The sequence below is a fragment of the Amblyraja radiata genome, chromosome 45 (assembly GCF_010909765.2).
Source record: "Amblyraja radiata isolate CabotCenter1 chromosome 45, sAmbRad1.1.pri, whole genome shotgun sequence".
In the NCBI taxonomy this organism is placed as follows: Eukaryota; Metazoa; Chordata; class Chondrichthyes; order Rajiformes; family Rajidae; genus Amblyraja; species Amblyraja radiata.
Window position 1 is genome coordinate 15,361,634 of NC_046000.1, and position 27,575 is coordinate 15,389,208.

At 49.5% G+C, this 27,575-nt stretch overlaps 1 protein-coding gene across 1 annotated transcript in view; it reads left to right on the forward strand.

Moving 5' to 3' along the window:
- The window catches only part of LOC116968467 (neurexin-2-like), a 240,277-nt gene that overhangs the window by 33,981 nt on the left and 178,721 nt on the right, over positions 1-27,575 (forward strand). The window contains exon 2 of the mRNA XM_033015231.1: positions 1,203-2,967. Within this exon, the coding sequence (XP_032871122.1) occupies positions 2,181-2,967 (787 nt within the window). The 5' untranslated portion in view covers positions 1,203-2,180. The remainder of the gene's footprint in view (positions 1-1,202; positions 2,968-27,575) is intronic.

Consider the following 27,575-nt stretch of genomic DNA (forward strand, 5'->3'; position numbering starts at 1 on the left):
ACTATTTCCTTTACAATTTTCCCCTCTCACCGGCATGAAAACAGGCCCTTCGACCAGACACGCTGACCAACATTACCCATCTACATTACTCCCACCTGCATTTGGCCCACATCCCCCTAAACCTGTCCTCTCCATGTAATGATAACAGCTGGGAAGAAACTGTCCCTGAATCTGGAGGTGTGCGTTTTCACACTTCTGTACCTCGTGCCCGAGGGGAGAAGAGGGAGTGGCCGGGGTGAGAGTGATGCTTGATTATGCTGCTGGCCTTGCCGAGGCAGTGTGAGATATAAATGGAGTCAATGGAAGGGTGTTTGGTTTGTGTGATGGTCTGGATTTGTAACTTTTTTTTCCCCACAGAGTGGGTGTATGGGACAAGCTGCCAGAGGAGGTAGTTGAGGCTGGGACTATCACAACATTGACAAGACATTTGGACAGGTACATGGATAGGGCAGATTTGCAGGGATCTGGGCCAAACGCAGGCAGGTGGGACTGGTGTAGTAGTATATACTACACTACATACCACCTGCCCGCGTTTGGCCTATCTCTCTCTCTCTCTATATATATATATGTATATATATATATATATATATATATATATATATATGTGTGTGTGTATATATATATATGTATATCTACATACATACACACACACACTAATGTAGAAGGGGCACGTTGGGAGGTGTATGACCAGGCACCCACCGCCCTTGTAGACAGACACAAAATGCTGGAGTAACTCAGTGGGACAGGCAGCATCTCTGGAGACAAGGAATGGGTGACGTTTCGGGTCGAGACCCTACTTCAAACTGTGAGTCAGGGGAGAGGGAGATACAGAGAAGGAAGGGTAAGGTGTGAAAACGTGAGATCAAAGCAGACGATGATAAGGAAATTTGCTTTGATCTGTCGTTTTCACACCTTACCCTTCCACATACTAGATTTTCTTGATTAGTGCGGGTGTCGGGGGTTATGGGGAGAAGGCAGGAGAGAATGGGGTTTGGAGGGAGAGATGGATTAGCCATGAGTGAATGGCGGAGTAGATGGGCCGAATGGCCTAATTCTGCTCCTATCACTTACGACCTTATGATCTTAGACTCACTCTCAGTCTGAAGAAGGGTCTCGACCTGAAACGTCCAGCACTGTGTTTATTGTATTTGGTGTCAACCAGCTTCCTACACACTCACCGCCCCTTGTGTTGTCTGCCGCAGGTTGACATCGCCGTCTGGTTTGGCCGCAGAGGAGCAACGGCACAGAGGGTCGCCATGGGCCTGGACGCGCAGAGTGGACGGAGGTGAGGCGGCGGACACTCGGAGACCAACCTCCTCCACCGGGGCCGCTGGATCTCCCTCTATATCTATATCTATATATATCTCCACAGCCACCGCCATCGCTGCCGACCGTCCATCTCCCAGACGGACAGACGCCTAGGCCGCAGGCCATGGTCGCCGTGGCAACCAGCTGATTGACCAGCGAGCGAGCGAGCAGCCCCCGGGGGGGAGGGGGAGGGGTTTACTTTGGGCGGGAAGGCACGACACGATTGTCCAGAGCGCGTGAGGAGGTGGGAGGGGCGCGTGCGCTGAGCGAGAAGGGGGCGGCCGGGGGGGAGGGAGGGAGGGGGGGGAGGAGGAGGAGAGGCCACCACGTGACCACCCTGGCCCACCGCGTGCCCCGGGACCGCCGGGTTACCTTGTCAACCAGGAGGGAGGAGGGAGGGGTTCCCACGTGACCCTGTTCCACCCGATGGCCCCTTACGGCACTGCCACGTGACCAGCCGTCTACGTCACCCTGCTGCCAGAGAGGGGGAAAGACTCCACCCACGTGACCAGCCCTCTACGTCACCCAGCGACTAGGGAGGGGCGGGGGGGAGAGAGAGAGCGAGACTCCACCCACGTGACCAGCGACCAGGGAGGGACGGGGGGACTGACTCCACCCACGTGACCAGCGACCAGGGAGGGACGGGGGGAGAGAGAGAGACTCCACCCACGTGACCAGCCCTCTACGTCACCCAGCGACTAGGGAGGGGCGGGGCGGGAGAGAGACTCTACCCACGTGACCATTCCCCTACGTCACCCAGCGACTAGGGAGGGGCGGGGGGGGAGAGAGACTCCACCCACGTGACCAGCCCTCTACGTCACCCAGCGACTAGGGAGGGGCGGGGGGAGAGAGACTCCACCCACGTGACCCTGATGCCGGGGGAAGGTGTGAGGCGGGAAAGCGGCTTCAAAATGGCGGCGCCGGCGTCGTCTTCGTCGTCGAGGTCGAGGAGGCAGCAGCTTCTGGTGTTGTTGCGGCTGTCGGTGCTGCTCCTGCTGCAGCTGGCGGCCGGGCTGGACGGCGCGCTGGAGTTTGGCGGCGCGGCGGGGCAGTGGGCCCGTTACGGCCGCTGGGACGCGGGCTCTCACGGGCAGCTGAGCTTCAGCCTGAAGACCAACGCGTCCAAGGCCCTGCTGCTGTACGTGGACGATGGCGGCTACTGTGACTTCCTGGAGCTGATGGTGGCGGACGGACGCCTGCGCCTCCGCTTCTCCATCTTCTGCGCTGAACCGGCCGAGCTGCTGAGCGCCGGGCGGGTGGACGATGACCGCTGGCACATGGTGCTGTTGACCCGCAATAACCGGCAGAGCACGCTGGTGGTGGACGGGCAGGCGGACGCGGCCGAGGTACGCTCCAAGCGGCAGGACATGACGGTGGCTAGTGACCTGCTGGTGGGCGGCATCCCGCCCGACGTACGCCTCTCCACCCTCACCTCCAGCACCGTCAAGTACGAGCCGCCCTACCGAGGCCTGATCGCCAACCTGAAGGTGGGAGACACGCCGCCCTTGCTGCTCAACAGCCAGGGCATCCGCAACGACATGGATTTCCTCTGCTCCCGGCACAACCCCTGTCACAACGGCGGCGTCTGCTCCGTGCTCAACAGCAAGGCCGTCTGCGACTGTCGCGGCACCGGCTTCCGCGGCAAGGTGTGCGGGGAAGGTAGGTCCCGGGGCCGCGGGGAGGGAGGGAGGGCTGGGGTGTGGTGTAGTGTGAGGGCGCAACACTGCAATGTGGAGGTGTCAGGGTGTGCCCGGAGGGATTACACTAACAAGATGTCAGATTGTACCCACAATGTTAGGGTGTGAGACTGTCAGACTGTAGCCACAGTGTTAGGGTGTGAGCCTGTTCGACTGTAGCCAGAGGGATGAAGTGTGAGACTGTCAGACTGTAGCCACAGTGTTAGGGTGTGAGACTGTCAGACTGTAGCCAGAGGGATGGTGTGTGAGAGTGTCAGACTGTAGCCAGAGGGATGGGGTGGGAGACCGTCAGATTGTAGCCAGAGGGATGGGGTGGGAGACTGTCAGATTGTAGCCAGAGGGATGGGGTGTGAGACTGTCAGACTGTAGTCAGAGTAACACTGCAACGTGAACATGTCAGGGTGTGAGACTGTCAGACTGTACCCAGAGGGATGGGGTGGGAGTGTCAGACTGTAGCCAGAGGGATGGGGTGGGAGACTGTCAGATTGTAGCCAGAGGGATGGGGTGTGAGACTGTCATACTGTACCCAGAGTAACACTGCAACGTGAACATGTCAGGGTGTCAGACTGTAGCCAGAGGGATGGTGTGTGAGACTGTGAGACTGTCAGACTGTAGCCACAGTGTTAGGGTGTGAGACTGTCCGACTGTAGTCAGATGGATGGGGTGTGACTGTCAGACTGTAGCCAGAGGGATGGGGTGTGAGTGTCAGACTGTACCCAGAGGGATGGGGTGTGAGTGTCAGACTGTTACCACAGTGTTAGGGTGTGAGACTGCCAGACTGTAGCCACAGTGTTAGGGTGTGAGACTTTCAGACTGTACCCAGAGTAACACTGCAATGTGAAGGTGTCAGGGTGTGAGACTGTCAGACGGTAGCCAGAGGGATGGGGTGTGAGACTGTCCAACTGTAGCCAGAGGGATGGGGTGTGAAACTGTCAGACGGTAGCCAGAGGGATGGGGTGTGAATGCCAGACTGTAGCCAGAGCGATGAGGTGTGCGACTGTCAGACTGTAGCCACAGTGTTAGGGTGTGAGACTTTCAGACTGTACCCAGAGTAACACTGCAATGTGAATGTGTCAGGGTGTGAGACTGTCAGACGGTAGCTAGAGGGATGGGGTGTGAAACTGTCAGACGGTAGCCAGAGGAATGGGGGTGTGAATGCCAGACTGTAGCCAGAGCGATGGGGTGTGCGACTGTCAGACTGTAGTCAGATGGATGGGGTGTGAGTGTCAGTTACTCCAGCACTCTTTGTCCTTTTGTTCAGAGTAGATAACAGGGTTGATGTTGAGAGGGTTTCACTGATGGGATATGGTTTCAAGATAGGGGGCCAGCCAGTTAAAACTGAGGTGCAGATGAGGTGCAAGGAATCTCTGGAACCCTGACTCCAGAGAGTGTGGAGGTTGGTACATTGGGAGAATTTAAAGAAGAGAAAGATAATTTTTTGAAGGATCTGGGAAATGAAGGGGAAGGAGATTTTCATTCTACCTGTCTCTCACCGTACTTGTACAAATGGCTGTAAACTAGACTCCAATTTGGATTTGGGTTTGGATGGGGAATTGGAACGGAGGAGGAGATCAGTTGGAGCAGATCAGTCACATTCACATTGACTAGTTAGGTTAGGTTTGAGGGGATCAGTGGCCTCCTGCTCATGTTTTTCTTGTGTTCTTGTGTCATGTATGAGCTCAAATCCCATTGCTGCAGCTGTGCATTTGAATTTAGTGAATAATGCTTTTATAAATAAAAATAATCAATAATGATGGCCATAAAACCACAGCAAAAACCCAGCTGGTCATGAACGCTCAGGGAAGGGAATGTGCTGACCTGACCAAGACTGGGTACATGTGACTCCAGACCCCACCCACACCCTTAAAGGGGCCAGCACGACAGCCTAGGGTCCACGAGGGATGGGCAATAAATGCTGGCTACGCCAATACTGTTGAGTGTTTGAGAAATAAATCTAAAAGTAACTGAGCACTGGCATGAACACAATACTCTCAAGGCTCGTCAAGGCAAGTAAGAATTTCATTGTTTTGTCTGGGACATATGACAATAAAACACTCTTGACTCGTGTTAAGGAACTCGACGTGATGACCATTTAATGGTTTAATGTAGAGCAGTTTTATGTCAGTTGGAAGTTCAGCCAGAGATGATCAGGCAACTAAATCATCATCCTGCAACTAGAGAGCAGTCCTGAACTGCGATCTACCTCATTGGAGACCCTCGGACTATCTTTGATCAGACTTTAGTGGGTTTACCTTGCAGTAAACGTTATTCCCTTATCAGGTGTCTGTACACTGTGAATGGCTCGATTGTAATCACGTATTGTCTTTCCGCTGCTTGGTTAGCACGCAACAGAAGCTTTTCACTGTACCTCGGTACACGTGACGATAAACTAAACTGAGACTGAAGAGACAAAAGTTTGGAGGAGGGGGAAGAGGGATGGCTATAAATGATGGAGAGATGATAATTGCAGGACGCAAGGCCAATCCTGTTTGCATGACTGCAAAGCACTTGACAAGGCTCATTTCAGGATAATTTGAAACCAAGTGCATTCCCGGATTAAATCAGAACCGGTTTCTGATTTTGGTTTCCGTCTCCAGCTCTGGGTCCGTAAACCTGTGGGTCGCGGTCTTTGAGTATGTGTCCAGGTGCTGCTTGAATGTAGCAGGCTCACTGACTAGAGACACAGGCCCTTCGGCCCACCATGTCCAGGCCAGCGATTGAGAGTCCCAGCTTTTCAGGCAGAGAGTTCCAGACCACCATCACCTTCCAGGGTTAAACAGTTCCCCATATCAGCCCTTGTACATCGAGCATTGACCTTAAATCTGTGGGAAATGTCCCACTCCTGCGCCCAACCTAAGCACGCATCATTTTGCACCTGCAGTCCATTGCCAACAGATCTTTCCTGTCCGATGCTGAGATGAAGGACGGGGTAGGGAAAACAGTATTAATAATTGAAAAAGTAAATACTGTGAAAGATGCATAATGTGAACTGTGCCTATTCTAAGTGCAGTGCTAATGGGATCATCCATTAGTGCATTATGATAAGGAGTCCACATTTAGGGCACAAAGACTTAATAGGAAAGTGGACGATCAGTGCAATTAAGTGATTGGCTGCCTGATGACTTGATTGCAAACAACATTGAACCAATGTTCATTGGATCATCCCCAAACGTATAAAATCATGTCCAGGGTAGGTGAATTGAGAACCAGAGGACATAGGGTTAAGAGGAAAAGATTGAATAGAATTCTGAAGGGTAACTTATACATGAAAGGTGGTGGGTGTATGGAACAAGCCGCCAGAGGAGGTAGTTGAGGATGGGACTATCCCAACGTTTAAGAAACAGTTAGGTACATGGACTCAGGACAGGTTTGGAGGGATATAGGCCAAATGCAGGCAGATGGGACTAGTGTAGCTGGGACTTGTTGGCTGGTGTGGGCAAGTTGGGCTGAAGGGCTTGTTTCCATGCTGTATCACTCTATGACTCTAACCACATACAATTTCATTCTTTTGTGGTCTGGGTGTCTGTGGCAAGGACCAGCATTTATTCCCATGCAGAACTGTGCCTTGAGAAGCTGCCTCCTTCAACCACAGCAGTTCATAATGGGAAGGTTGCTGCCACCGCAATTCTTGTTGAGAAGGAGTTCCATGGTTTAGACCCCTCGACGATGAAAGAATGGCGATATATTTTCAAGCCAGGATGTTGTGTGACTGGGAAGGGAACCTAAAGGTGGTGGTGACTATTTCACCATGGATCCCATGTGCCATAATCCTCTGGATCAGCCTACAATGGGGACTATGTTGAATGCTTTACTGATGTCCGTGTAGACAATATCCTCACTTCACCAATCATCTTCACATCTCAAAATAATCAAATTCATAAGAAATAACCTCTCCTGCATGAAGGGGAGTCTTTCCCTAATAAGATAGACACAAATGCTGGAGTAACTCAGTGGGACAGGCAGCATCTCTGGATAGAAGGAATGGGTGATGTTTCAGGTCGAGACCCTTCTTCAGACTGAGAGTCAGGGGAGAGGGAGTCCAGAGATATAGAAGGATAGGTCTGAAGAAAGGTCTCGACCCAAAACGTTACCCATTCCCCAAAATACATATTTGTTCATTGAGTGGTGCTGCCCTCTTCTGAGCTACCTTCTTGTTTTTAATATATTTATGGACAGTGGGGGAATTGGCAACAGGAATGCCACTGAATGTCAGAGAGAGATGGTGAGACACTCCTTGTATACTTTGAGAGACAGACAGCATCTCTGGAGAGAAGGAATGGGTGACTTTACGGGTCGAGACCCTTCTTCTCAAAACATCATATTTCCTGCTCGTATAACACTTTGTTAGGTTCTGTTGGTGAGGCGCAGTTGTGATTTACTGGGAAGTTCTCACTGGAAGCCACAAATTGTAACTGTCGCTAATGGGAATCGAAAGGTGAGTTGGGAGTTAATTGCCCTTGCTGAGTAAGCTTGCAGTTTGATGGACCCTGTCAGTTCATGACATTAGGGAGCATCACATTAAACATGCTGGCTTGTGCCTTGAATCGCAGCAGGTTTTACACAATGTGTAGGAAGGAACTGCAGATGCTGCTTTAAACCGAAGATAGACACAAAAAGCTGGAGTACCTCTCGCCCAATGGGAGAGGGGAGAAGAGGGAGTGGCCGGGGTGAGACTGATGCATGATGATGCTGCTGGCCTTGCCGAGGCAGCGTGAGGTATAGATGGAGTCAATGGAAGGGAGGTTGGATTGTGTGATGGTCTGGACTGTCTTTTCTTTTCCGCAGAGAGGGTGGTGGGTGTATGGAACGAGCTGCCAGAGCAGGTAGTTGAGGCAGGGACTATCACAACATTTACATGACATTTGGACAGGTACATGGATAGGGCAGATTTGCAGGGATATGGGCCAAAAGCGGGCAGGTGGGACTGGTGTAGTATATACTACACTACATACCACCTGCTGCGTTTGGCCTATATATATATATGTATATATATGTGTGTGTGTGTGTATATATATACATACATACACACACACACACACACACACACACACACACACACACACAGTAATAGACAATAGGTGCAGGAGTAGGTCATTCGGCCCTTCGAGCCAGCACAGCCATTCAATGTGATCATGGCTGATCATCCACAAATGTAGAAGGTACATGATGGTAGGTGTGGACGAGGTGTATGGCCAGACACAAAATGCTCACCCACTCCAGCTCCCCACTGAAGAAAGCTTCAGTTAAAACCAATTCTCACTTTGTTTTTAAATCTCACTAGACCTGTCCCCCCCCCTCCCTGTCTCTATAACCCCCTTCCAACCCCTACACGCCTCCTTATCTCTGTAACCCTCTCCAGCCCCTACAATCCTCCCAATCCCTGTAATCTCTCTGGCCTCTACATACCTTCCTATAACCCCTTCTGGCTCCTAAACCCCTCCATATCTGTAATCCCCCTGGCTTCTACAACACTCTTGATTTCTGTAACCCCCCCCCCCCCCCCCTCCAGGCCCTCCACCACTTATAATCTCTGTAAACCCCTACACCTTGAAATGGCTTGTTGCCCCATCCTGTGTGGGTCACGCCGGCCTTTCATGTAGTGCACATCTTGTGGATAATAGATAAATTAAAACAAGAACTATTGTTGGCTGAATGTCAAGAAGGTGTAGTGGTGTGATCTTGCGATGGCAGATGAGGTCCTCGCTCAGAGTTGATTGGGCCTCCTCATCCCTCAGCACTATGCTGGAGTGTGGCTTAGATTAACGTGGAGGCCTGTGAGATTTGAACCCTTGACCCTGTGGCTCGGATAAGGGATGACTCACTTTGCTGGTGTGTTCAACAAGTATTTGAAAGGGAAAATGGCAGTGGGACCCCCAGCCAAGGAGCCAAGAGCTGACACCAACTGGCTTGGTGTCACAGAATTTATTTTTCTCGTGGGAAGGGCCCATCGAGTCAATGCAGGCGCCGAGCAATCCCGTCCTCACACCTATTTCCCTGCAACAGTGCTGGAGATCTGGGTTCGATCCTGAATATGTGTACTGTATGTACAGAATTTGTGCGTTCTCCCTGTGACCACGTGAGTTTTCTCTGGGTGCTCGGGTTTCCGCCCACATTCCAAAGACATGCAGATTTGTAGGTTAATTGGCTTCTGCAAATTGTCACCAATTTGTAGGATGGAACCAGTGTGCAGGTCGATGGGCCACGGAAGGCTGTTTCCACGCTGTATCTCTAAACTAAAAACGAATTATTTCTTACACTTGCCTCAATTCCCTCCGGTTCCACCTGCAGGATGGGCGACTGATTAGTGGGCCCCTGTGTTTTTTGGGATGTAGGAGGATAGCACTGGAGGTGGGATCAAAAACCCATGTCCCTGGGGTTGGGAGGTAGCAGCACTAACTGCTGCACAAAATGGCAAGGTCACTTATGTGCTGAAACACCTCTTTGTCTGCACTGAAACACCATTCTTGCGTGCCATTTTCTTTTGCCAAATTCTTGTGCAAAATGTAAATGGCCTTTACAATTATGGTTTAAGGGGAAACATTCCTTGCACATCCAGCATTTTGAGAAACAGCTTCAGGTTGACTGTTGGATTAAGTAATGGAGCATGTATCTGTGATAATATTCTAATCTGAATTGTTTCGTTAGGGTAAATTAATTAATGCAAACATATTTCTGGTATTAAATAATCGTTGTAACTCATTAATTGAACTACATTTGTCAGGGGTTGATTCTGTGATGAGAAAAGCACCTGGTTTATATATCAAATGGATGAATCTCTTTTGTGCTAATAGACTAACAGGCTAATTCAGCGTTTGCCCAAGTGTGATCCTGGCTGTAATTACAGTGTTCACTAGAGTCTACAGATCTGTACACAGTGCTGGCAATGCAGCAGCCAGCCGCTTGCATGAACCTGTGGAATTCTCTACCGCAGAGGGTTGTGGAGGCCAGATCACTCCCATGGTTTTCTTCCTTTCATTTGAGGTTTGCAGTGTAAGCATCTTTCCAAGGATCAGCATTCATTGCCCACCACCAGCTGCCCCTCGTTCTTGAATGACTGCAGTCCGTGAAATCAGCTGACAGCAAGGAACTGGCTGGGAGTGTGAGCTGTGAGGAGGCCTCAAGGCGACTTGAACAGATTGAGTAGGCGGACCAGTACGCGACAGTTTAACCTGAATGAATGTGAAGTTGTGTATTGTGGTAGCAAAATCAGGAAGACAAACTATGGTGTTAGACCGGGAAATGTTGATGTACCAAGGTATTGTCACAGTAGAGCAAATTTGTAGGTGTTGCCTTTTAAAGGTGAAGGGGAAAAGATTTAATACGAATCTGAGGGGTAACTTTTACACACAAAGGGTGGTGCGTGTATGGAACAACTGCCAGAAGAGGATGTTGAGGCTGGGACTAAGTGAGTGGTTTTGCAGATAGTGAAGATGGTTGTGAATGATTGCAGCTGGATCTGGATCGATTGGCCGAGGGGGCGGAGGAATGGTTGATGAAATTTAATACAGAGAAGTGTGAGGTGTTGCATTTTGGGATGCCGAACAAGGGCAGGACCTACACAGTAAATGGTAAGCCTCTAGGTAGTGTTGTAGAGCAGAGGGATCTAGGAGTACAGGTGCATGGTTCCTTGAAGGTCAATTCGCAGGTAGATAAGGCGGTCATAAAGGCTTTTGGCATTTTGCCCTTCATTAGTCAGTATATAGTATAGAAGTTGGGAGGTCATGTTGCAGTTGTATTAGACGTTGGTGAGACCGCATTTAGAGTATTGTGTTCAGTTCTGGGCACCATGATATAGGAAAGATGTTGTCAAGCTTGAAAGGGTTTGGAAAATATTTACAAGGATGTTACCAGGACTAGAGGGTGTGAGCTATATGGAGAGGTTGAGCAGGCTGGGTCTCTATTCCATGACGCGCAGGAGGATGAGGTGGGATCTTATAAAGCCGTACAAAATCATGAGAGGAATAGATCGGGTAGATGCACAGAGTCTCTTGCCCAGAGTAGGGGAATCGAGGACCAGAGGACATAGGTTCAAGTTGAAGGGGAAAAGATTTCATAGGAATCCGAGGGGTAGCTTTTTCACACAAAGGGTGGTGGGTGTATGGAACGAGCTGCCAGAGATGGAACGAGCTGCCAGAGGAGGTAGTTGAGGCTGGGACTATCCCATCGTTTAAGAGACAGTTAGACAGGTACATGGGTAGGACAGGTTTGGAAGGATATGGACGAAGTGTAGGCAAGTGAGACTACTGTAGCTGAGATATGTTGGCCGGCGTGGTCAAGTCGGGCCGAAGGGCCCGTTTCCACACTGTATCACTCTATAACTCTGACTCAAAGAAGGTTTGAATACAGTAGCAAGGATGTTTCACCAGTCATACACGGCATTGGTGAGACCTCACCTGTGGGATTGAGTGGTTTTCGTGATCTTATTTAAGAAATACTTGCCATAGAGAATGCAGCAAAGTTGACCATGTCAGATGGATGGGATGACTTATAGGAGGTGAGGCTGAGATGATTGGACTTGTATAGAAGAGGGAATCTCATTGTAAACATACAGTATTCCACCAGGAATTGGTGGAATGGATGCAAGGAGGATGTTTGTGTTGCCTAGGGTCAGGATATGAGCTATGAAATTTCAGACAGTGAAGAAATGTTGTTACTCAGAGTTTGGGGAGTTCTTTGCCTCGGAGGCTGTGGAGGATCATTTACTGAATGCATGCAGGAAAAAAGGATTTCTGGGCATGAGGTATCGAAGAGTGTGATACTTTCAAGAGATAAGCTTGATAAGGCTCTTAAAGATAGCTGAGTCAGGGGATATAGGGAGAAGGCAGGAACGGGGTACTGATTGTGGATGATCAGCCATGATCACATTGAATGGCGGTGCTGGCTCGAATGGCCGACTCCTGCACCTATTGTCTATTGAGAACGTGGGAATATGGTATCATTCTCATGGTACAGTTGCCTATGTAATTGCTTGCAACGCCTACATATTTGCTTCGTGCTTGGTGGACCTGCTCCTTGTGTACAGCCTCCTAGTTCCTCACTGAATAAACAAGACAGGATGCAGAAAATTGCACTTGTTCTGGAAGGGGTTACAGAGATAGGGAGGGATGTGGAGACTGGAGGAGATTACAAAGAGATGGAGGGGTGTCGAGGCCAGAGGGGTTTACAGAGATAGGGAGTGGTGTGGGTGCCGGAGTGGGGGTACAGGAATAGGGATTAGTACAGGAGTTGTGGATGGGTATGGGGGCTTGGGACTGGAAGGGGTGTTACTGAGATGGGGATGGGTAAACAAAATGGAGGGATTTGAATGCGATTGTGAAATTTATGTGAGGCTTGAGCAATGTTTCTGTGAGGTTGACTTTGGTCGGACTTCCAGCAGAGGAGCCTGCCTTTGGGATTGTGGTTAACCACTGTATTTCTGAGGTGGTGTTGATAATCAGTGTGGGTGTGGAGATATTGCTATCAATTAAAGCAGATTGTAATTAATAATTAGTTTCACCAGGCAGAGGATGAGGAATGGAAGGAGGTGGAGCTGAAGATTAGCAATTATCACGAGCCCGCTCCTGTCAGTGACACTGTAAATGCACAATTACACCTTCCGTCAACGTTCACCAGAGGGAACAGATCTGTTTCTCCGTTAAACATGCAGCATAGTGTGCTGCAGGGCCAATTGAACTAGTTTTGCCTGTTAGCATGATGGAGCTGGTGTCAACAGGTGTGCTTCTTCATCTCCCGGTTGCTAAACACTTTAACTCCCCCTCCCATCCCCACACTGACCTTTATGTCCTAAGCCTCCATTGTCAGAGTGAGGCCATTTAGAACGGAGATGAGGAAACACTTTTTCACACAGAGAGTTGTGAACCTGTGGAATTCTCTGCCTCAGAGGGCAGTGGGGGCTGGTTCTCTGGATACTTTCAAGAGAGAGTTAGATAGGGCTCTTAAAGATAGCGGAGTCAGGGGATATGGGGAGAAGGCAGGAATGGGGTACTGATTGTGGATGATCAACCATGATCACATTGAATGGCGGTGCTGACTCGAAGGGCCGAATGGCCTACTCCTGCACCTATTGTCTATTTACTGCATGGGTTTTCTCCGAGATTTCCTCCCACACTCCAAAACGTACAAGTTTGTAGGTTAATTGGCATGGTATAAATGTAAATGTAAATGTCCTTAGTGTGTGTGGGATAGGGTTAGTATGCGGGGATTGCTGGTCGGTGGGGGCCGAAGGGCCTATTTCCTCGCTGTACCTCTAAACTAATGGAGGGGGGCAGGGGAAAAGAAGATTTCCAGTGTGGTCCGTGCTGGCTGCATGCTTTCTGCCTGGTCGGATGAAATGGAGTTGGTAAACCAGTGCAGTATGCTCAACTTTAGCAAATAATCATCATCCTATCAGCCTGAAGACACGGATCAGGTTTAATAAAAGTAAAAATTAAACTACTGTAAAGGATGAACACAATTTCAGCAAACGGCATGATGTAATTTAATTCAGAGAATCTGCTCCAAAAACCAATAAGGTGTTTGTTGGTCCCAGTGGACTCAGAAGTGATGTGGTTACCTTCCTGTTGATGTCTGCTCTCCAGTTTGTGTGTACAATTACAACTGGCTGACTATCCGTAGAACATAGAACAGCACAATGTGTTGGAAGGACCTGCAGATGCTGGTTTAAACCGAAGATAAACACAAATCTCCACCCGAAACGGCGCCTATTCCTTCGCTCCATAGATGCTGCCTCACCCGCTGAGTTTCTCCAGCATTTTTGTCTACCTTCGATTTTTCCAGCATCTGCAGTTCTTTCTTAAACGAAAAGCTGGAGTAACTCAGCAGGTTAGACAGCATCTCTGGTCTTCAGCATCTGAAGAAGGGTCACGACCCGAAATATCACCTATTCTCTTTCTCCAGAGATGCTGTTTGCCCGCTGAGTTACTCTAGCTATTTGTGTCTGGAGAAACAGTACAACACAGGAACAGGGGCCCTTCAGCCCATAGTGTTTGTACTGAGCCAAGTTAAACTGAATCCAGCTACTTGTATACGAGTCCTCTATACTCCAAAGCCTGGGAAGGAGGGGAATAGAGTGATCAGTGATGCAAAGAGCTGCTGCTGCAGAGATGTGTGTGAATCCCACCAGATGGGGAACTGAAATACAGTTCATTATATTGATCATTGATTTTTAAAAATATAATAGGTATCAGTCTTCGTCTTCTTTTCGTGTCCATCTTGTTACAAATGTTGGCCTCGCTGTCATCGTCTGTCCTGAAAAGGACGCAAGCTTCAGTGGAAGTGATCACTGGTCGCCGTAGATGATGGTGGTGGCAGGATTAGCTTGGGGGGGGGGGGGGCCCATAGGTATCAGTTATAGAGGCTGTAAAACTGATGGTTTATCATACAAACCTAGCTGGCTGATGTCTACAGATGAAATGTGACTCCTGACTGTCCTTACCCAGTCTGGGCCAGTGAGACAATAGATGCCCATTTATTTCCTTAAGACACAGAAGGAAGCCATTTGACTCGGAGATTCCCAACAATCTAAGACACTAAATTTTCAAAATAATATAATACAATCCTCGTGGAGGATACATTCCATCCCCCCCCCAATGCCCAGCCGTACCGGAATTCCCCCAGGGTGCCCATGGATAACGCGTAATCCCTCTCTAACACCACCTGGGCGCAGACATAACCAGGGAAAAGGGGCAGGCAGCCGGCTCGGGCAGAGCCCTCCTCCGCCTGGCGCCGTGACCCAGGGATGGCCAGCTTGGCCAGGCCCAGGAGCAACACAACCAGGACAGCTTCAGCTCTACCCTCTCCCCTACATTCTCCCCACGTTCACACCAGCTCCCCCCAGATTCCACCTCTCACCCACACGCTAGAAAGCAAATTATAATAGGCGATTTACCCACTGACCCACACGTCTTTGGGAGTGGGTCAGTGGGACAGTCTTTTTAGTTTAGTTTAGAGATACAGCGTGGAAACAGTCCCTTCAGCCTACCAAGTCCGTGCCCTATCAGCGATCTCCACACACTTACACTATTCCTGCACACGCTAGGGACAATTTACAATTATACCAAGCCAATTTTAACCGACAAACCTGTCGGTCTTTCGAGTGTGGGAGGAAACCGGTAATCCTGAAGATAACCATGCAGGTCACGGGGAGAACATACAGTATAAACTCTGTGCTGACAGCACCCGCAGTCAGGATCGAACCGGGGTCTCTGGCGCTGTGAGGCAGCAACTCTACCCGCTGCGCCACCGTGCCGCCCACACGTATCGTTCAGTGTTGGCGCAGCAGAACTTCGACAACCGCTGTCCTGGTGTTTCCCACCTCCCTTAGACAAAAGACAATACGTGCAGGAGTAGCCCATTCAGCCCTTCGAGCCAGCACCTTACATCCCATCGGCACCCCAGATACCAACTCTTGCTTTCGTTGTTGGCCCCTAAACACCCCCTTGCCATCACCGTTGACGGGTCCCATTACTCTGCTTGCCAGACCATTCAGCCCATCAAGACTGTGCTGCCTTTATGTCTGATAGCAAGCCGCTTTGTCTCATTGCTCCCCCACTCCCCTTTCACTGCCTCCCTGCATACGTTTATCCTTCCAATAATCATTTGGTTGTATCTTGACGGCTCCTATTGAGTTTATAAGCAAGTATTATGTCAATCGATGGAGATTGCCGCATTGTATACATCGGGGAGTTGGGTGTGTTTTCTATTCATTAGGAAAACCCTACCTGCAGTCGTGAGATCGTTACTTGTCAGTACTGAGTCATTCTGCTGCATGCCTGGAGCTCGAAGATCAGGCTCATCTCTGCTACCAGACTGCCTGTTGACCTCTTCATTCTCCAGGGTGGTGGGGGGGGGGGGGGGGTGGGTGGGGGGAGGACACTGCAGACATCACATGGAGATTCCACAAACCGCCCACACCTCTCATTATGTCAGTAACCCCCCCCCCCTCCTGTACCTACACACCTCTCTGTAACCCCTCCGGCACCCTCCACCCCTCCCCATCTCTGTAGCTCCTCCTCCCACCCCTACACCCCTCCACATCTCTGTAACCCCTCCTCCCACCCCCTCCCTGTCTCTGTAACCCACTCCCATCACTTGTCACATCTTTGGACTGTCAGGCCCACACTAGTGGCATGTAAATGGAACAAGCTACCAGACGACGTGGATGTGGCAGATACAATAAGAGCATTTAAAAGACGCAAAACGCTGGAGTAACTCAGCGTGTCAGGCAGCACCTCTGGAGAGAAGGAATGGGTGACGTTTTGGGACGAGACCCTTCTTGTGACTGAGCATTTTGTGTCTGTCTTTGGTGGTAGTTCCTTCCTGCACATTTAAAAGACATTTGGACAGGTACATGGATAGATTTAGAGTGATCTGGCAACTGGGACTAGCGTGGATGGGCACCTGGCATGGTGAGCTCTATGACACTGGTGCCCTGGTACCACCATCTCCTGCCTGACATCTGCCACCTCTCCTTCATCGGGGTCGATGCCACCAGACGGAATTGTCTGGCTCGGGCCCCATTGACACATCCTATTGACTCTTGGTTCAGGCATTAAATTCTCAGCTCTCTTGAGCAGTTATTTTAGTTAAATGAGGTAAATTGCTGCAAGCTGTGTTTCCAAGGCATCGCTGTCACACTAAAGAAGCTTTTAGCGGGCGCTATTGTGCTGTAAATACACACCAGTCAGAGAAAAGCTGCCGAATCTCTGGCTGCGCCAATTTGCTGATTAATCTGTGCTTCTCCTGCACATTCTGTAGTCACTTCCTCTTCACCCATTCATCCATCAGGTTTCACAATTGTTGCTATAACTTGTTGCTGGAAGAGGTGGAATTGTTGGTGTTGATGGGGGGGGGGGAGGCTGATGTGGATCCCTGCCGCAAGGTTCTCCCTGATGTGAGCTGACATCACTCTCTTCCCAGGCAGACCTCTTCACTGAGATCCCAATTACACGTTGCACAGGACTTACCCAATAGTGAAAGGCTTGGATAGAGTGGATGTGGAGAGGATGTTTCCACTAGTGAGAGAGTCTAGGACCAGAGGTCCCAGACTCTGAATTAAAGGACTTTTTTCAGGAAGGAGACGAAGAGGAATTTCTTTAGTCAGAGGGTGGTGAATCTGTGGAATTATTTTCCACAGACGGCTGTGGAGGCTACAAGTCAGTGGATATATTTAAGGCAGAGATAGATAGATTCTTGATTAGTATGGGTGTCAAGGGTTATGGGGAGAATGGGGTTATGAGGGAGAGATAGCCATGATTGAATGGCGGAGTAGACTTGATGGGCTGAATGGCCTAATTCTGCTCCTATCACTTATGACCTTATGTCCCGACACCTCACTCACCCGCCTAATATCACCTCTCCCGGGAATCTCCGGCCCACCGGCTCCCGGGAATCTCCGGCCCACAGCCGCCGCTCGGAGTGGAGAGGGAATGTTGGGGTTGGGAACCTGGAGTCCATGGGTCAGGAGCGCATAGAGACCCCGTGTAAGGGGTGTGAGGAGTGACCACCTCACACACTGCCCACCCACCCCCTCACCCCCTCCTGCCCCCTCTGTGGAAGGGTCATAGGCCTACTCCATAGCCTCAAGACCCATAGACCCCTAGAAGGAGCGAGTCTCCCATCGATCCCCATGGACTCTGGGAAGACAACATTATTGTACGCCTCTGTTTGGAGATCAGTGTCCATCGGAGTGCCAACGTTTCTAGACAGGAAACGTTGAGAGAGCTGGTGCTGGTAGTGATATTGGTTCATGTTGTCCCGTGTACTGAGATAGTGAAACACATTGTTCTGTGTACTATCCTGTCTAATCATACCATGTGTGAGTACAACAGGTTGTGCAAAAGGAGAAAATAAGCAGAATGCCAAATACAGAACTATAGCTGCAGAGAAAGTGCAAAAAGTGTCTCGACCTGAAACGTCACCTATCCATGTTCTCCAGAGATGCTGCCTGACTCGCTGAGTTACTCCTGCACTCTGTGAAATGCAACCTATCCATGTTCTCCACAGATGATGCCTGACCCGCTGAGTTACTCCAGCACTCTGTGAAACGTCACCTATCCATGTTCTCCACAGATGCTGCCTGACCCGCTAAGTTACTCCTGCACTCTGTGAAACGTGACCTATCCATGTTCTCCACAGATGATGCCTGACCCGCTGAGTTACTCCAGCACTCTGTGTCTAGTCATAACCTACTTGTGTTTGAGTCACGTCATCATTTCTCCTTGTATGTTTCAGTGTCCATTTTCATTTGATTGTTCTGCTATGAAACTTCCTGGGGCAAAATGTTTGAAGGTTAAAAATGATTAATTCAAGTCGTTGTCCATTATTGAAGAGACAGAAGTTCTTTTTTGGGTTCTGGGTGACACTGGGAAGGCTGAGCATTTATCGCCCATATCTAACATCCTTAAGAGAAGGTGGGGGTGAGCTGCCTCCATGAACCGCTGCAGGCCATGTGGGAAAGGAGCTCCAACGGTGCTGATCGGGAGGGAGTTCCAAGATTTAGACCCAGTGACGATTAGTTTAGTTTGTAGATAGACACACAATGCTGGAGTAACTCAGCGGGACAGGCAGCATCTCTGGAGAGAAGGAATGGGTGCCGTTTCAGGATGCGACCCTTCTTCAGACTTAGTTTAGTTAGCTTACTTTATTGTCACGTGTACCGAGGTACAGTGAAAAGCTTTTGTTGTGTGCTATCCAGTCAGCTGAAAGACAATACATGATTACATTTGAGCCATTTACAGGGTTATAGATACATGATAAGGGAATAACGCTGAGTGCAAGGTAAAGCCAGTAAAGTCCGATTGCTGTAGGAATAGCGATTTAAGAGTGTGGAGGGATTATAATATGTGATTGTAGATTTGCTTCTGTGGCTAGCACCCAAATAGTCCCTGAGTTGGACGCCGTCTTGGATGTAGTGTGGTATATTTTTCAGTCTGGATTTAGCGAAGTGTGTCTGTAGAGTAATTTAGAATGTCCTTGGGTTATGACCGAATATTCCTGTACACAAATCCTGCACTTAGTCTTTCTGTGTGCTGATGTCTTCCATCTCGGGTTAAAGAGCGGAGAAGGTGAGAGAGGAGTTCGCACTGTCTATTTTGTCATTGAAATGATTGAGCTAAATGTCGACAGAATTGCAAAGCGTCGAATGAGAAAATACAGGTACAGTAAGCATCTTTTATGATGAGTGTGTCAGAGATCTGTGCTCAGAGATTTAAGATAAGGATTGCACTTGGTGACAAGATTCTTGCCACCAGAATGGGAATAATTAGGTCCTTCAAACCTGCTGGCAGTATTGCTAAGATTGATTTTATGCACATCACTTTTACATGATTCTCTTCCACTCATTGCAGTTTTCTGCGGAAATCAGCCCGCTCTTATCGGGAGATGTTGCTGCATTCTTCGTTCTACTGCTTTTCAGTGCACTTGGTTTTCTGAGACTCGGGGCCAGATGTGAAATAAGGAGAGTCTATTGGAAGGAACTGCAGATGCTGATTTACACCGAAGATGGACACCTAAAAAGTTGGAGTAACTCAGCGGGCCAGGCAGCATCTTTGGAGAAAAGGAATGGGTGACGTTTCGGGTCAAGAGAAGGGTCTCAAACCGAAACATCACCTATTCCTTTTCTCCAGAGATGCTGCCCGACCAGTTGAGTTACTCTAGGTTTTTGTGAAATAAGGAGGATTGTGTTGACTGAAAGGGCAGTGGAAGCACATTGAATGGTGCGGGAATTTTGACGATATTGGTGATTTGATCAGTATGGGTGTCGGGGGTTGTGGGGAGAGGGCAGGAGAATGGGGTTAGGGGGGAGAGATAGATCAGCTATGATTGAATGGTAGAATAGACTTGATGGACCGAATGGCCTAATTCTGCTTCTATCACATGTCCTTATGACAGTGAAAGCAGAGGGTCTTGGTAATAAAATGAACCCAGGACCACCTCATGAGGCAGTGATGTTGAGATTCAGATAGGTTTGAGTTGAAGGGATGGAGTTGGAGACTAGGAATGGAGATGGCGATGGAGATATAATGTCAACCCTTAGGCTTGGTTTCTGCTCATCCAGCTTTGGGAAGATTTAGCAAGTGGGGATGTTGAGAAAGTAGCTGGGAGAAAATGATGTGTCCCCAGATATAGGGACTCGTGGACGTAGCTGAATGCAAAGCAAAATAATGGGCGTAGCTGCTGACATCATGCAGTGCGATCATAACGGCTATATTTCCTGTTCCCGTGGCCTTTATGTATTTAATCAAGGGGCGTGGGCTATGCATGCTGAATCAGCATTTAATTACCCATCCCTCAATGCCCTTGAGAAGGTGGTGCTGATCTCTCTCTTGAAACACTGCAGTCCCTGAGGTGTGGTACACTCCACAATATCACGAGGAGTCATAGCATTATGTTGTACAGCACAGAAATGGACCCTTCAGCCCACCATGTAATGCTAACCTTGTTTATCCGCATATTCCATGTTCACTACATTACGTCCATATCTTTCCCTTTCATTTTCATTTCTAAATGCCTCTTCAAAGTAGTTATTGTATGTCATTTCACTATCTCCCTTGGCAGTAAGTTCTAAATATCAACTACTCTGTGCATCAAAAAAATGTTATCCCTTAGATCCCCTTTAGGACTACATATCTCACCCTTCCCCGATGCTACCCCTATCATGGGAAAATTATTCTGACTATGCCTCTCATATTTATGCCTCATAATCTTATATACTACTATCGGGCAATCTTTGGCCTTCTTCATTCCATGGCAAACAAGCCAGCTGATCCAATCTCTGACCGTAATCAAAGTCCTCCAATCCAGACAACGTCTTTATGAACGTAGACACAAAAAACTTGAGTAACTCAGCGGGTGAGGCAGCATCTCTGGAGGGAAGGAATGGGCGATCTTTGGATGGAAGGAACGGGGTCTGAAGAAGAGTCTCGACCCAAAACTTCGCCAATTCCTTCCCCCCAGAACGACTCTGTGCATCTACCCGATCTATTCCTCTCATGATTTTTTGTACATCTCAATAAAGTCACCCCTCATCCTCCTGCGCTCCAAGGAGTAGAGTCCCAGCCTGTTCAACCTCGCCCTGTAGCTCACACCCTCGAGTCCTGAGATGCTGAGTATTTGCAAAATTAAAGATAGCGGAGTCAGGGGATTATGGGGAGAAGGCAGGAACTGATTGTGAATGATCAGCCATTATCACATTGAATGATGGTCGATGCTGGCTCGAAGGGCCAAATGGCCTACTCCTGTACCTGTTGTCTATTGTCTATAAAATATTAGGTGTTGCTTTACTCCTGTGCAGTTGAACAACTGCGCACTGTTTTGGAGTGTTGAATTGGGGTGCTATGTAAATGCAGGCATGTGTGTTGATCGTGCCTGGAACAAATGGAAATGTTAGCTCAGTGTACTGAAGCTGCTTTCTCACTATCTCTCTTCACCTTCTCCATTGTATTGCCTCTTCCCCCCCCACCCTCCCCTTGCCCTCTCCTTCCCCCTTGTCCTGCCCCCCCCCCCTTCCCCCTTGCCCCCACAACCGGACACATATCCCTGCTCTTGTAATGCAGGTGGGAAGGACTATAAGTTGATGATAGTTTGTTAGTGGCTCCCAGAGCACAGTGATTTATCTGTTCCCGTTAAATGCTATCAAAGCCCTCTCATAATTTAAGAAAAGAACTCCACTAAATCCCCGATTTGCTTTCTGTAATCCAGTGTAAATAATCCTGTAACCAGTTTCTCTTGCCTCCTGTCATCCTGCAGAATCCACGTTCAGGTATTAATGTCCTGATTGTATAGTCTGGCCAGAAGTGAATCGGAACCCATTGCCTTGTCCAATTTGATCAAAGCCTTTTGATCATGTAAGCCGTGCTTTTAAACCCTGTTGCATTCCAGACCTTTTTTGTAATTTCTTGCGTTAATACCTGCACTTCCATGCGGGAAGCGTGGCGATATTCGGGAAGGCTTCCCCAGTGAGTATTAGCAATGCGGGAGATCCGTTGGGAAGTGGGCAGGCTGTGGTTTGAAGGCAGCTGCTTTGGCTCGAGGCAGCAACGAAGCTGGCAGGCGGCTCAGCCCTGGCGCAGATTCACTGACGCTTAAGGATGGAGGCTGTGAAATCCATTGGCAGCGGATGTTGGGAAAGTAAATGGAAGCGTCTTGACGAGGGAGATGCCGAGATGTTTTCACCAGTGGGGGAGAGATAGTTCCTCGTTTAAAACTGAGGCGGGCAAAAATGTCTTCTCTCAAGCGGGTGATGAATCTCGGGAATCTTCTGCCAGCAAGGGGGATGAAGGCTGCATCATTAAATATATTTAGGGTGGAGATAAAAAAGGATTTGAACGATCGAGGAATTGAGTTACAGTGATGGAGATCTGAGTTGAGTCCAGCATAGATCAGCCATGGTCACGCTGAAAGGTACAGAAGTGGGAAAACGCACACCTCCAGATTCAGCGTCAGTTTCTTCCCAGCTGTTATTAGGCAACCGAACCATCCTACCACAACCAGAGAGCAGTCCCGAGCTACTATCTACCTCATCGGGGACCCTCGGACTATCTTCGATCCATCTTTTCTGGCAATACCTTGCACTGAATGTTATTCCCGTATATATCTGTACACTGTGGACGGCTCGATTGTAATTATGTATTGTCTTTCAGCTGGCTGGTTAGCACGCAACAAAAGCTTTTCACTGTACCTCGGTACATGTGACAATAAACTAAACTGATACCACTGAAAGGGGGATAGGTTTGTGGGGCTGAGTGGCCTGCTTCTCTTTTGATGTTTCTTGCGTTGGGATTTATCAGCAGCTCGGGCAGCGTCCGTGGAGGCTTCCACCTGCCCTTACGATGGGGGAAGATGGTACTGTGCTTGGTCATGTTGAGATGGGAGGGGCGGTGTAGGGGTGTAGGGGGGGGTGTAGGCATGTAGGGGGGGTTTGGGGTGGAGGAGGGCGACGTTGTTGTGACTGACGGGTGGTGTGGGGGGGGGGGGCGTAGGGGCGGTGGAGGGCGACATTGTTGTGACTGACGGCTGGTGTTGCGATGGGGTGAGGTGTGCGTGGCAGGGAGAGATGGAGATTTCTGTGTAAAGGCTGTCGGCTGTTGATGCCTGTGGGGGGGGGGGGGTGTAGAGGTGGTGTAGGGGTGGAGGAGGGCGACATTGTTGTGACTGACGGGTGGTGTAGGGGGAGGGGTGTAGGGGGGTGTAGCGGTGTAGGGGGGTATAGAGGTGTAGGGGGAGGTGTAGGGGTGGTAGGGGGGTGTAGAGGTGTAGGGGGGTGTAGAGGTGTAGGGGGGGGGGGTGTAGCGGTGTAGGGGGGTATAGAGGTGTAGGGGGAGGTGTAGGGGGAGGTGTAGGGGTGGTAGGGGGGTGTAGAGGTGTAGGGGGGTGTAGAGGTGTAGGGGGGGGGTGTAGCGGTGTAGGGGGGTATAGAGGTGTAGGGGGTGTAGGGGGTGTAGGGGGTGTAGGGGTGTAGGGGGTGTAGGGGGTGTAGGGGGTGTAGGGGGTGTAGGGGTGTAGAGGGTGTAGGGGTGTAGGGGGTGTAGGGGGTGTAGAGGGTGTAGGGGGAGGTGTAGGGGTGGTAGGGGGGTGTAGAGGTGTAGGGGGGGGGGGTTTAGGGGTGGTAGGGAGGTGTAGAGGTGTAGGGGGAGGTGTAGGGGTGGTAGGGTGGTGTAGAGGTGTAGGGGGGTGTAGAGGTGTAGGTGTAGGGGGGTGTAGCGGTGTAGGGGGGTATAGAGGTGTAGGGGGAGGTGTAGGGGTGGTAGGGGGGTGTAGAGGTGTAGGGGTGGTAGGGGGGTGTAGAGGTGTAGGGGGGTGTAGAGGTGTAGGGGGGGGGTGGAGGGCGAGATTGTTGTGACTGACGGATGGTGTTGTGATGGTGTGAGGTCTGCGTGGCAGGGAGAGATGGAGATTTTTGCGTAAAGGCTGTCGTCTGTAGATGCCTGTAGGGGTGGAGGAGGGCGAGATTGTTGTGTTGTGATAGGTGAGGTCTGCGTGGCAGGGAGAGATGGAGAGTTCTGCGTAAAGGCTGTCGTCTGTTGATGCCTTCACTGCACCACCTGACAATTTATGTGTCTGTCGCTTGTAGACACTCCCAGCACTGCCATTGATTTCTCATTTCCAAGTTGTCTTGTCTCCTTCCTGGAGCTGCTCTTTGCTATTGAAATGGCGGCGTGAAGGTCAGATCCGTGGAAACGTCCCGGGCCTGTGCAGCTCTTTCAGCTCTGACCCCAATTTCCTGCAGGTTTTGCAGATACAAAAACCCATCACAAAGTAATCAAAGAAAGTGAAGGCGTGTGCTTCCACTTCCACCCCTTCTCATCTCCTCACAGTGTTCTGCTGCTGCACACACAGAGGACTGGAGAGCCACGCTGCAGCACAGCCCAATCCCAGGCAGTCAGTGTGGAATACTTTGGTCATTTGTACAGCATCAGCATCAATTCCCACCCTCTTACCAACAGAGGCTGTGGAGGAGAGGGTAAGAGCGCTTTGTTCTAATGTGTAGGAAGGAAATGCAGATGCTGGTTTAAACCAAAGATAGACACAAAATACTGGAGTAGAAACATAGAAAAATAGGTGCAGGAGTAGGCCATTCGGCCCTTCGAGCCAACACCGCCATTCACTATGATCATGGCTGAGTGAGAAGGTGGTAAGAGCAATCCAACCAAGAACAGGCGGAGGACGATGGCTGACATTAGTGAAGCGTCAAAACCGCTGGGAAGGCGGATGAAGGCTGCAGCAGGATAGGGTCTGCGGTCGTCTTGGACTCCATGCCACTGGATCTTGACCCAAATCTGTCAAGGACCGTGTGTGTGGTGGCCGTCTGTGCACCAGTCTCCCCTCGTTAAACAAAGTCACGCACAGGCATCCTCCATATAGGGAATAGCACTCTGGAGGCATCCATGGTCAGCCATGACCGAAGGGGGCCTAAGAATGGTGATATTCCTTTTTTTTAGTACAGTTCAGCAAAGAATTACTATTATACATAGAAAATAGGTGCAAGAGGAGGCCATTTGGCTCTTCGAACCAGCACCGCCATTCATTGTGATCATGGCTGATCGTCCCCAATCAATAACCTGTGCCTGCTTTCTCCCCATATCCCTTGATTCCACTAGCCCCTAGAGCTCTATCTAACTCTCTCTTCAATCCATCCAGTAACTTGGCCTCCACTGCCCTCTGTGGCAGGGAATTCCACAAATTCACAACTCTCTGGGTGACAACGTTTTTTTCTCACCTCAGTCTTAAATGGCCTCCCCTTTATTCTAAGACTGTAGCCCCTGGTTCTGGACTCGCCCAACATTGGGAACATTTTTCCTGAATCTAGTTTGTCCTGTCGTTTTATAATTTTATATGTTTCTATAAGATTCCCTCTCATCCTTCTAAACTCCAGTGAATACAAGCCTAGTCTTTTCAATCTTTCCTCATATGACAGTCCTGCCATCCCAGGGATCAATCTCGTGAACCTACGCTGCACTGCCTCAATCACAAGGATGTCCTTCCTCAAATTAGGAGACCAAAACTGTACACAATACTCCAGATGTGGTCTTACCAGAGCCCTATACAACTGCAGAACCTATTCATCAGCACAACCCTAGATTAAGTACAAAGTGTATTGAAATAGTCCACAGAGACCAATATCCAAGAGGTGTAGGTTTTGGCGCCATTTTCAAAGTCCAAGTTCCTCGGTGCAGCTGGCCATTAAGGCCTGTTGTCCGGGCGGTTTTGCAAGCTCGGCCGGACCAAGCAAAGTTGTCGGCATCCTTCACCACTCTGTGCGGCTGCACACTGCTTCTGATCCAAGTAGGTGTCAGGTGAAAGGGGAAAGATTTAATAGGAACTTGACGGGCAGCTTTTTCTCACAGAGGGTGAGAGGTATATGGAACAAGCTGCCAGAGAAAGTGGGTGAGGCTATTAATAACAACTGTTAAAAGATATTTGGGCAGGTACATGAATAGGAAAGGCTTGGAGGGATAAGGGTCAAAGGTCTTCTTATCGAGTGCACACACAAGATTAGTTGTTCAGCCGGTGCTTAACACATCTCTCGGCATCTGCACACAATGGTGTCGCTTCTTGTGTGTGGTGGTGGTGGAAAGATTGGTGAAAATAGGGCCGTGACGTGAACGCTCTTTCCTTGACCCCAGAGTCATAGGTGGGCAAATAGGACTAATTTCCATGGGCATCTTGGGCAGAAGGGATGTGGTGCTGAATAGACCTATTTCTGTGCTGTCTGGTTATTTCATTTGAACAGAAGTCACAGCCGCAGAATTAAAGGACATTCCTTTAGGAAATAGATGAGGAGGAATTTCTTTAGTCAGAGGGTGGTGAATCTGTGGAATTATTTGCCACACTAGGATGTGGAGGCCAAGTCAGTGGATATTTTTAAGGCAGAGATAGATAGATTCTTGATTAGTACGGATGTCGGGAGTTATGGGGAGAAGGCAGGAGAATGGGGTTAGAAGGGAGAGATAGATCAGCCGTGGCTGAAAGGCAGAGTAGACTTGATGGGCTGAATGGCCTAATTCTACTCCTATCACTTATGAACATGAACAGCTGATCTTTTCTCTTGAGACCGTGACTCCTGGTCTGAGACTCCTTGGGTAAGGGAAACATCCTCCCTGCACCCAGCTCTATGAGAAGTTACCAAGTTTCATTGAAATCTCCAGGTGACAGGCTCTGTAGCAGTCTGGCTGAATAAGGCAAATGGAGATAGCAAGGCACAATCCACTGAAGATGCCTCTGTTATGTGTCATCTTTGAGTGTTTCAGCTGAGGTGTGACTGTTCCATTGTGTGACGATATCGGGAGCGAAATCTCATCCTGCTGCAAGAACAAGGCTTTTCAATTCATTGACAGGATTCCATTAACCTTTAGCGTACTGAAGGAGTGACCGTGAGCCTGGATGCTTGAAAGCCTGCTCTCAAGCACAAAGAACCGACAGGGTACGACAGCACAGCTTGGCATCTGTACGAGCGATTCAATTTGGGAGTTGGAATTTACAAAGAAGGGGGAAGTGGTTATTGTCGGCCACTTTCAGCACTGCTATTGCCTCACGCAATGGAACAGCGAGTAGAGTTGTTGATTCACGGCTCAGAGACCCGGGCTCAATCCCAACCTCTGACCCACTCTATGCGTGTGGAGTGCTCCAGTATCCTCCCACGGCCAAAGACATCTGGGTCAGTGGGTCAATCGGCTGATGTAAATGACCCCAAGTGTGTGTGGGTGAGGGGGGAGAATCTGGCTGAGTTGATGGGGGTAAACACAAAATGCTAGAGTAACTCAGCGGGACAGGCAGCATCTCTGGAGAGAAGGAATGGGGGACGTTTCGGGTCAAGACTGTTCTTCAGACTGTGGGGAGAATAAAATTAGAGAAGTATAAATGGGTGATTGATGTCGGAGAGCACAGAGGATGTTGCTGAACTCTCCTGTACATCGGCGAGACCAAGCGCAGGCTCGGCGATCGTTTCGCTGAGTTCCTCCGCTCAGTCCGCCTTAACCTACCTGATCTCCCGTTTGCTCAGCGCTTCAACTCCCCCTCCCATTCCCAATCTGACCTCTCTGTCCAGGGCCTCCTCCATTGTCAGAGTGAGGC